The following is a 10936-nucleotide window of genomic DNA, read 5'->3' on the forward strand; positions in this document are numbered from 1 at the left end:
CTGAAGGGCTTCCGTTGGCTGTTACCTTGACGTAAGTCTTTTGTCTCTTCTATATACATATTTTAATAATAGCAATTGGCCTTCAGAGTTGGAAAGGATTCTGTTATAACGTGGTCAAACTTTATAGATGTTGATGGATCTGCTGTAAAAAAATTTCTCACTGATCTTTTTTACTTCTTACTGGCAGTCTTGCGTATTCCATGAGAAAAATGATGGCAGATAAAGCTTTGGTATGTATATTTTAAATTTTGGGTCTAAATAGTTTGCTTGAAAAGGAATTCAAAATATATTATGTGAATGTTGCTTGCAACTTAAAAACAAATTTTAATTTCAGGTGCGTAGGCTTTCTGCTTGTGAGACCATGGGGTCTGCAACAACAATTTGCAGTGATAAGACTGGAACTTTGACCTTAAACGAGGTGAATCTTAATGCTAACTTCTTTCTGTATTTGCTATTGCTAACACACTAACATTTACCACAGGCTCTCCTAGTTGTGAGCTTTTGCTATTTTAAATTTTGTGCCGAACAAGCGAGTCCCCTAATACTTTCTCTTTTCTCAGATGACTGTTGTTGAGTGTTATGCTGGGTTCCAAAAGATGGATCCTCCGGACAGCAGCACAAAATTGCCATCTGCTTTTACATCCATACTTGTTGAAGGAATTGCTCATAATACAACCGGCAGTGTCTTCCGATCTGAAGTAGGATTAAAATTCTTTGGATCTTTACTGATTTCCTGTTTGGTTTCTACTCAGCTTATATAATGTAATAATGTGTATGTTTTGCTGATGACAGAGTGGTGAGATTCAGGTTTCTGGATCTCCGACAGAAAGAGCAATTCTTAATTGGGCGATAAAGGTTTATTTTTCAGCTACATTTTCTGTTTCCAGTTTTATAGCGGTGAGGAGAACTTATCTTTTTATATTTTGATAAGCTGTGCAGTTAGGAATGGATTTCGATGCTCTTAAGTCTGAATCTTCTGCTGTACAATTTTATCCATTCAATTCAGAGAAGAAACGGGGAGGCGTAGCAGTGAAATCAGTAACGTTCTCATTTTTTTTTCATTTTCTCAACAATGTTTTCGTAGATCTTTTGCTTTGTTTTTGGTTTCTCACTTATGGTTGTTTCCACTTGTTAATCACCATCATAACAAACTTCTAATTCAATTTCAGTCAGATTCGAGTGTCCATGTTCACTGGAAAGGTGCTGCCGAAATTGTTTTGGGTTCCTGCACACAATATATGGATGATAATGAGAGTTTTGTAGATATGAGTGAAGAGAAGGTCAGTAATTATGTCTCTCTTTCATGATATAATAATATGTGTTCAAAGTTTAACTTATCATTGTGTCTTGAATCAAGACCGTTTTCTTACTGCAAGTCCAAGTCAGTTTTTACTCTTATATTTACGCTATTAAACCTTTGTATCCCAAATCAGTGCCAGATTTGGTAATGCGAGTCTTAATGGAAAGTACATGTTTTTTCTTATGAAAAGTCTTGTTCTTTCAGATGGCTGGCTTAATAGATGCTATCAATGATATGGCTGCAAGGAGTCTGCGTTGTGTTGCAATTGCCTTCAGAAAATTTGAAGTGGACAAGATTCCAACTGATGACGAGCAACTTTCTAGATGGGTATTACCTGAGGATGATCTTGTATTGTTGGCTATCGTTGGTATTAAGGTAAGCATCCCGTATTCCGAGTTCTCCTTTCCATTTAGAATAGTCTTGTGATCTGCCTTAATGTGGTTCTTTATACCAGATGGCCATTCATTGAAGTATTTTTATCTGCCAACACATTGTAGGATCCTTGTCGCCCAGGTGTCAAAAATTCAGTTTTACTATGTCAACAAGCTGGAGTCAAGGTCCGTAGAGATCTCATTTGCTTCTTTCCCTGATGGTTTCTCTTCATAGATATTCTAGACTCCTCCGTTCATGGGCGTATAGGCTTCTAATTTCCATTATTGGCCTCAGGTTCGTATGGTGACGGGTGATAACATTCAGACTGCCAAAGCAATTGCATTGGAATGCGGTATATTAGCTTCAGACTCTGATGCTAGTGAGCCTAATCTGATTGAAGGAAAAGTATTTCGATCCTTTTCAGAAGAAGAAAGAGATAGGATTTGTGAAGAGATATCTGTAAGAGCCTTATGATTTAGGTTTAAGATTGAAGACAGTTATTTAATGGTACCTGACATTGTTGATGAACTTGAAGGTAATGGGTAGATCATCACCCAATGACAAACTTCTTCTTGTACAATCGCTGAAGAGAAGGGGACACGTCGTGGCTGTGACTGGTGATGGAACCAATGATGCTCCTGCACTGCACGAGGTTCAATATTTTTTATGTCGACCTCAGACATGTAACCTTTAAAAAACACTGTTGATATTGAGGATCACACTTTCTGTTTTGTCCCCTGAATTTCAGGCAGATATAGGACTCGCTATGGGTATTCAAGGCACCGAAGTTGCAAAGGAAAAGTCAGACATCATTATCTTGGATGACAACTTTGAATCCGTTGTGAAGGTTGGTATCCTTGGAAACCAAGGGATTTAATTTTTTTTATAAAGTAAGCTTCATTTTCTGTTGCATAATACTTTTGGAATTATTTCCTCAGAAATTTCAAATGTTCTCCTTTGGGGGTATTTATGATCTTTTATTTATCCTGAATAGGATTCCATTTAAGTAATCTGATTCCTATAGGTTGTCCGTTGGGGTCGATCTGTGTATGNTTGTTGGCTATCGTTGGTATTAAGGTAAGCATCCCGTATTCCGAGTTCTCCTTTCCATTTAGAATAGTCTTGTGATCTGCCTTAATGTGGTTCTTTATACCAGATGGCCATTCATTGAAGTATTTTTATCTGCCAACACATTGTAGGATCCTTGTCGCCCAGGTGTCAAAAATTCAGTTTTACTATGTCAACAAGCTGGAGTCAAGGTCCGTAGAGATCTCATTTGCTTCTTTCCNCTTCTTTATAATCCACACAAAAGTATTCACTTGTAAACAAATAGTTCCATGTCGGTAAAGAGTCTTCTCCCCTGTCTTTGTAGCTTCTCTGGGTCAATCTTATAATGGATACTCTTGGGGCTCTTGCTTTAGCCACTGAACCACCAACCGATCACTTGATGGATCGATCTCCTGTTGGCAGAAGGTACCTCTTCTTATTTGACTTGAGAAAGCATGTTAAGTCTTGCATGGTGATCATAGTTTCTCTTCAATTTGTACATAATTATATTTATCTTTTGCTCTCAGAGAACCTCTCATCACAAATATCATGTGGAGAAATTTGTTTATACAAGTAAGCTATCTTCTTCTTCTTACTCTAGTTCTCTAAAAATCACAATGGTTAAGCCTTTTCTGGGTTCTAAATGTTTTGCATATCATTAGGCGATGTACCAAGTGACAGTCTTGTTAATCCTCAATTTCGAGGGAATAAGTATCCTTCATCTGAAGAGTCACAAAAACCCAGAGAAAGTGAAGAATACCGTTATCTTCAATGCGTTTGTCATCTGCCAGGTAAAAGATATTGAGTCCTCTGTATAATAATAATAAAAGCTTGGGCACAGCAGAAAGCAAACTGATGTATAAATTTGTTAGATCTTCAACGAGTTCAACGCACGGAAGCCAGATGAAATAAACATTTTCCGTGGAGTTCTCAGGAATCACCTTTTTGTGGGCATCATCTGTATCACCATTGTGCTCCAGGTACTCAATTCTTCCTCTTCTGTTCCTCCAAGTAACTTTTTTTTTTGTACATCTGAGACATTAACATACCGTTTTATTGCTTGTTGTTTACTGTTTAATAGGTAGTCATTGTCGAGTTCCTTGGAACATTTGCCTCAACGACTAAGCTTGATTGGAAGATGTGGCTCGTCTCGGTTGGAATCGGTTCCGTCAGGTTTGTTTGTTAACTTTGTCATCAAAGAGTTTTGATTAGGTGAAAACAAGAACTAGTAGATACATTTTTTCATAAACTTACCAGGTAGATTTTGTTTTATGTTATATAACCAGTTGGCCTTTGGCGGTAATCGGAAAATTGATACCGGTTCCAGAAACTCCAGTCAGCCAATACTTTAGAATAAACCGGTGGAGAAGGAACTCATCAGGTAGTTAAAGTAGTTACCTTTCCTTCGCTATAGACAAGCCATTAAACGCATCTAAAGCTTTTTTTCTATTGATTCAGGTTAATAATTAGTTTGAAAAGAGAAAGCGGTTAAATACCTAAGGTGGGTTAGTGGTATCCAACTTGTGAATACTTTTACTCTCTTAGTCTCTCAGTATTTTCGCAGACGGCTTCTTCGTTTTAAAATCAAACAAATGAAATATATACCTATTTTTGTTTAGTTGTTGTTAATCCTGTTACCTTAATCCTTAAATGCTAAGTCTCTACACAAGGAGGCTTCATTTTATACTTGCTTTAGAGAGAATACAGCTGTAGAATATTCACATAAATGCATGCATATATACATATATGTTACAAGTAACTATCTGGAGACTAGAGTTTCAAAGTTTGAGATTCTGATGTAACAAACAATGGAAGTGGTGCATTGGCTTCTCCACAAGAGTATATCTTCCTTTGTCATAGGCCTGAGATTCGAGACCCCTTTGAACACTCTCACACAACACAACATCTTCCATCTGATACACCAACCGTACACGTTCCATTAACTATTTCTCGGCATAATGAGAGTCATTCATTCTCGTACCTGAACTTTGTCGCTTTCTTCCAAACTTCTCTTGATAAAAGCTTCATCATCCTTAAAGCCAAAAGAAGATTTTAAAGATTGCTATACAGGCCTGAGATATATTGTGTCTGCTGTTTTACCTTTAAAGAAGGATCAAGAAAATAGTCGAAGATGACTTTGCATCTCCTTGGTCCTAATGGTACCACTAGATTCGTGTCCATCCAAGGTCCATACCTTTCAAACATAACATCCACAAGAGTGAGTAAAGTCACTTAGCGATGAGCTGAGCAATTGAGTTGATGTATATTTTACCTATTTATCATGAAATTTGGGTAGACAAAAGCATAAAGAGCTTGAGATCCAAGCCTATCAAAACCATCTTCGCCAGCCTTGGAACCACCTCCACATTCTTGGATACTAACCTTTTCGAATATCTGATATCTTAAAACAGTAAGTCCATCACAAGCCAACAAACTAGAGAATAGAATCATGCATTGGAAGTCCGAGTCTGACAGTAGCTCGTATTCAGCAAAATGAATATACCGTTGTAGAATAGGTTTCGAGATTGAGACCTGACATCAAACCTTTATGTGCATATGGTACATGATACCCACCATCTAAGTAGTTATCACAGAAAACCTGAAAATGTTTTCAGTGATCCATCATCAGTTTTTGTAGTTCTGTTGTTTAAAAAGAGTATATAGTCAGAACAAGATTTCACCTTCCAATTACAATCCATAGTGTATTCGCGTCTGCAAATGAAACTAAGCGGGGAATCAACTCCACCTTCGCTCAACCTTCCCACAGAAGTCCCAAGCCATTCTGATGCCACTAATGCATCATCACTCTCATCTTCTCCTTTCCTCGATGTGGCTTGAGTTACCTTGAGGAGAACAAAAGGTCCCCAGACAGCCACTCGTAGAGGTTTAAGTCCCATTTCCTGTTTCCTCAAACAGTCAAGTAAGAAAATTCAAAACTCTTCCGTCCTTTCAAAAAAAAAGTGAAAGACCACAATGCTTATATCTAAACAACATGCCATACATTTAAAGCAAAGTTCTCTATCCCAGTCATTCTAGTAGCTTTGACAAGCGACCCACTCAAGCTATACGTCCATCCCTGCCACAAAGAATGACATAATAAGACGAAAAAACCGTATTCATTCACTGCATAATCATCATATAGAGTAAAGGCTTCAAGCCTCTAAAGGAGCTTACATGATAAGGGCAGACAAAACAAGACTTTTTCCCATTTCCAGACGCCAAAATAGAAGCATGGTGAGAACATACATTATGAAAAGCATGAATCTTTCCATTATCATCTCTACACACAACATATTCTACANTATCATGAAATTTGGGTAGACAAAAGCATAAAGAGCTTGAGATCCAAGCCTATCAAAACCATCTTCGCCAGCCTTGGAACCACCTCCACATTCTTGGATACTAACCTTTTCGAATATCTGATATCTTAAAACAGTAAGTCCATCACAAGCCAACAAACTAGAGAATAGAATCATGCATTGGAAGTCCGAGTCTGACAGTAGCTCGTATTCAGCAAAATGAATATACCGTTGTAGAATAGGTTTCGAGATTGAGACCTGACATCAAACCTTTATGTGCATATGGTACATGATACCCACCATCTAAGTAGTTATCACAGAAAACCTGAAAATGTTTTCAGTGATCCATCATCAGTTTTTGTAGTTCTGTTGTTTAAAAAGAGTATATAGTCAGAACAAGATTTCACCTTCCAATTACAATCCATAGTGTATTCGCGTCTGCAAATGAAACTAAGCGGGGAATCAACTCCACCTTCGCTCAACCTTCCCACAGAAGTCCCAAGCCATTCTGATGCCACTAATGCATCATCACTCTCATCTTCTCCTTTCCTCGATGTGGCTTGAGTTACCTTGAGGAGAACAAAAGGTCCCCAGACAGCCACTCGTAGAGGTTTAAGTCCCATTTCCTGTTTCCTCAAACAGTCAAGTAAGAAAATTCAAAACTCTTCCGTCCTTTCAAAAAAAAAGTGAAAGACCACAATGCTTATATCTAAACAACATGCCATACATTTAAAGCAAAGTTCTCTATCCCAGTCATTCTAGTAGCTTTGACAAGCGACCCACTCAAGCTATACGTCCATCCCTGCCACAAAGAATGACATAATAAGACGAAAAAACCGTATTCATTCACTGCATAATCATCATATAGAGTAAAGGCTTCAAGCCTCTAAAGGAGCTTACATGATAAGGGCAGACAAAACAAGACTTTTTCCCATTTCCAGACGCCAAAATAGAAGCATGGTGAGAACATACATTATGAAAAGCATGAATCTTTCCATTATCATCTCTACACACAACATATTCTACACCCCCAAGCCTGCACCAAGTCATACATATTGAACAAGACTGACATAGAACAATCTGATCTGTACATGGTTTACTTACCTCCCAGTGAAGAAGTCACGACTCTCTTTAATCTGATCAGAGTATCCTGACATATGAAGTGGCAAAGTAACAAACTTTACAGAAACATTTAACTAACTAACTAAGTGTAAGTGTGAATTTTTTTTTACTAACCTACGGCTTGCCATCCTCCATAGAAGACACGATCGAGCTCGTAACTGTAGAATTGAGGATCAGTGTACCACGAGCTCGGCGGAGTAGATGCTCTCTCCAACGGAATCTTCGGATCAAACTCCGTCACGAGCTTATTGATATCTGAAACGGCGAAGACTCTGCTCGGACTGAGATATCTTCTCCGACTAAATTGAGAGACTGAAACGCCAAATTCACCATGAGAACTGAAATTTCCTTTGGTGGATTTTAGCGTCGGTGTTAAATATTCCTTCAAAGTCGCCGTTGACCTGATCATCATCATCGTTGTCATCTCCGGCGGTTCTTTTTAATTCCGATGGCTGTCTAAACTAACCGGAGCTTTACTTCGGAGTTATTTTTACAAGTGGCATCAGTATTTTTGATTAATTCTGTTTTCACCCCCACAAATTTCGATTTGTTAATTTTCGGACTCTCATTATGAAACAAATAAAAGATTTAGAGCAAAGTCTATTTCATATATTATTTCTATCAATTTTTTTACTTCTTTTTTTAGCCCAAAATAAAAAAAAAAAAAAATACAATTGAGTATCGACAATTTTTTTTTAAAAAAAATTGCAATTATCATCTATTTAATTGGGTGACTAAATTTTTACCTATAGTTTGTACTTTTATCATCTAGTAATTATATTTTGCCCATAATCTTATATATTTTCCTAATGGTTTTGCTTATTTATTTCTTGTTTGCTTATAAAAAAAAAAAAAATACTACTTATGAGTGATTTGCGGGTAGCTGAACATATTAATGATCAGGTGTTAAGAAAAAACTCGGCAACGCATGACTCTCTCTCCTTAATCAGCTAATCACCTTTCTTTTTTTTACTGAATTACAAAATCATTAACTTTCCGAAAAATATTCATTTCCTTGAAATTTCCCACTAGAGTTTTATCATCCATACATCTCTTTAAGCCTCTTTTGTCTCTACATATATGTGTTGCCATCATAATCAGAAAAAGAATCACTCATTTCACCATTTGTCATCTTCTTCCTCCATAATATACTCATATATAAACCTACAAAACACATTTATAAACCATCATGATATGCGAAGATGCATATCAGTATCAGCAATTGCATGGACAAAAGGATCACATGATGACAATGATGATGGTGGACTTGAGGACATCACCACCATCATCACCCATTTCACCTTCTTCTTCACCAAAGTCACCATCATACAATGAAGACGATGAAGAGAGACTAGAGGTTATGAATTTGAGTGGCATGGCATTACAGTCTCTCCCAAATCCTTCCCTCAATTTGGCAAATATTTGCAAGCTTGATCTCTCCAACAATCATATCAAGGTTACATACTACACTCATTGACTTCACATGTGTGTCTACATATACAGATAACTATATGTTTCTAATGTTCTGTTTTGGGGTTTGTGTCTTTACATGATAACAGAAAATACCAGAATCTCTAACAGCGAGATTACTCAACTTGATAGCATTAGATATTCACTCAAACCAGATCAAAGCTCTTCCAAACTCCATTGGTTGTCTCTCTAAGCTCAAGATCCTTAATGTCTCCGGCAACTTTCTTGTTTCCCTCCCCAAAACTATTCAAAATTGCAGGTTCACACATCAAACATTGACTAAAAACTCAAATCTGAACCACACCATCATATATGATGATGATGATGATGATGACTGATTCCTCTGTTTTATTTCCCAGGTCACTCGAAGAGCTAAACGCCAATTTCAACGAGCTGGTTAGATTACCAGACAACATAGGGTTAGAACTAACCAATCTGAGGAAGCTCTGTGTCAACTCAAACAAGCTCATTATCCTGCCAAACTCCATTACCTACCTCACTTCCCTGCGTATCCTCGATGCTCGTCTTAATTGCCTTATGATCCTCCCTGAGGACCTCGAGAACCTCATCAACCTCGAGATCCTCAATGTAAGTCAGAACTTCCAGTATCTTTCTGCTCTTCCATCTTCTATCGGTCTTCTCCTGAACCTCCTCGAGCTGGATATCAGCTACAACAGGATAACAGTGTTGCCTGAGTCCATTGGATGCATGAGGCGGCTGAGGAAGCTGAGTGCCGAGGGAAACCCGCTCGTTTCCCCACCCATTGAGGTTGTGGAGCAGAGCTTGCAGGCGGTGAGAGAGTATCTGAGCCAGAAGATGAATGGTAAATTGGTGAACATGGCAGCAAAGAAGAAGACATGGGGATTCCGTAAATTGGTCAAGTATGGAACATTCAATGGCAGATCAAGGGCTTGGGCCAGGGAAGAGAGAGAAGGGCTCATCATGCCCGAGTACCGCCCCATTGATATCCTAGCTTCGACCAAGTTTCCTGTAATGTGCTCACCTCGACGTCTCTTTTCCCCAAGAACCTATTTCAGCAGATAAATACAACGCACACAGTAACCACAATTTTGCAGATCTTTCGACCATTTACTTTTAATTCATCACTAAATGTATAAAGAATATGTAAATACGCCGCATTCAGATTTCATAACTTCTTATTGTAAATCATGTACTAAAGATTATAAACAACAATTTTGACCCCCAATAACTAAGTCTCTCCTTCCATATCTATTCTCATGCCTTCATCATACTTTGAGACTTTAGTGAAAGTTCAAGATCTATGCTGGTAACGACCGTAAGAGATACAACACAACACCAGTTTCAGTTTCAGGACAATTCATTCCAAGAAATTTTTTGACCGGCTTCCACAATCAAGAACTCTCTATCAATAGTTTAAAAGAATCATGCATCAAAGTTTACACCACAAAAATTGATCTTTTGACACAAGAAACAGAGTTTAAGGAAGCTGCACCTTTGCAGGCCTTGACAAACCCTTATTCAACACCTGAAGCAACAAACCCAACTTAAAAAATCTCTACTTTATTGGTTGTGTTGAATAAGATTGAGAAATCAAAGCAATGCAGCTTCAGATTACTAAAATTCATATCTGAATTTATCATTATCAAACAAGAAACACATAAACTTAAACTAAAGATCCAATATTCCAATTACATAACAAAAAAGTGAAAAGCAATCTAAACCCTCTAACGGAGATAGCCAGGGATCTTAATGCGAATGAAGAGCATACTCATAACATAAGCAATCACAATAGACGAGATCCCAGCAGTAGCATAAGATGATTTAACACTCTTAGCTCGATTCTTATCCAATGCCAGATCCATCATTATGATCCCAATCCCACCGAGCACGAACATGAACCCCGAGGATAGACCTTCTATGATGTATTGCCCATTGACCCGACCCGGCATGAACACGACGGGTCGTACTGACCCGGTGATGGGATCCTGGGTTGATCCGATACCTGGTGGCTCGACGATCACGTCGTAGATGAATCCAGAGATGACGAGGAAGTAAGTTAGGAGAATCAGTGAGAATACAGTCATCGGCGATGGGAGTGTGAAGGATGGGAGCTTGAGACGAAGACGTGGCGGACGGAGGAAGGAGAATGGGATGATACGGAGAATGTGGAAGATCGGATCGATTGACGATTCATCAGATGTTGTTGTTCCGGCGCCGGAGCCGGTGGTTAGGTTTTGTGAATCGGATCTCGGAGCCATTTGAATCGGATTCTTCAGAACTCAGCTCTTCACTCTCCCTTCCTTTTTTTTGTCTTGAAGAAGCAGTTTGAGAGTTTGTTGGTTTG

At 38.3% G+C, this 10936-nt stretch overlaps 4 protein-coding genes across 4 annotated transcripts in view; 2 read left to right on the plus strand and 2 right to left on the minus strand.

Moving 5' to 3' along the window:
• LOC104730333 (calcium-transporting ATPase 10, plasma membrane-type) overlaps positions 1–4401 on the plus strand; it is a gene marked incomplete in the record, with an annotated part of 15996 nt that extends 11595 nt beyond the window's left edge. The window contains 21 exon segments of the mRNA XM_019231767.1: positions 1–31; positions 188–230; positions 335–418; positions 561–698; positions 793–855; positions 940–1038; positions 1170–1280; positions 1505–1675; positions 1798–1857; positions 1967–2131; positions 2208–2324; positions 2421–2519; positions 2697–2749; positions 2872–2983; positions 3045–3145; positions 3247–3292; positions 3382–3510; positions 3592–3699; positions 3801–3892; positions 4006–4100; positions 4178–4401. Of these exon segments, the coding sequence (XP_019087312.1) occupies positions 1–31; positions 188–230; positions 335–418; positions 561–698; positions 793–855; positions 940–1038; positions 1170–1280; positions 1505–1675; positions 1798–1857; positions 1967–2131; positions 2208–2324; positions 2421–2519; positions 2697–2749; positions 2872–2983; positions 3045–3145; positions 3247–3292; positions 3382–3510; positions 3592–3699; positions 3801–3892; positions 4006–4100; positions 4178–4182 (1922 nt within the window).
• On the minus strand, positions 4382–7682 carry LOC104721871 (choline monooxygenase, chloroplastic-like). Its single transcript, XM_010439945.2, has 10 exons — positions 7255–7682; positions 7123–7168; positions 6919–7054; positions 6746–6820; positions 6426–6644; positions 6248–6343; positions 4992–5113; positions 4820–4913; positions 4701–4751; positions 4382–4632 (listed from the first exon to the last, which is right to left on the minus strand). Exons 1-10 carry the CDS (start codon positions 7562–7564, stop codon positions 4498–4500), a joined length of 1284 nt encoding a protein of 427 aa, XP_010438247.1. The 5' UTR covers positions 7565–7682; the 3' UTR covers positions 4382–4497.
• LOC104721874 (plant intracellular Ras-group-related LRR protein 7-like) lies at positions 8330–10085 on the plus strand. The gene is made up of 3 exons (XM_010439948.2): positions 8330–8596; positions 8700–8869; positions 8970–10085. Exons 1-3 carry the CDS (start codon positions 8330–8332, stop codon positions 9652–9654), a joined length of 1122 nt encoding a protein of 373 aa, XP_010438250.1. The 3' UTR covers positions 9655–10085.
• On the minus strand, positions 10198–10921 carry LOC104721873 (putative oligosaccharyltransferase complex subunit CG9662). The gene has a single exon (XM_010439947.2). It carries the CDS (start codon positions 10848–10850, stop codon positions 10317–10319), a length of 534 nt encoding a protein of 177 aa, XP_010438249.1. The 5' UTR covers positions 10851–10921; the 3' UTR covers positions 10198–10316.

Source organism: Camelina sativa, chromosome 11 (assembly GCF_000633955.1).
Source record: "Camelina sativa cultivar DH55 chromosome 11, Cs, whole genome shotgun sequence".
NCBI classification, from domain to species: Eukaryota; Viridiplantae; Streptophyta; class Magnoliopsida; order Brassicales; family Brassicaceae; genus Camelina; species Camelina sativa.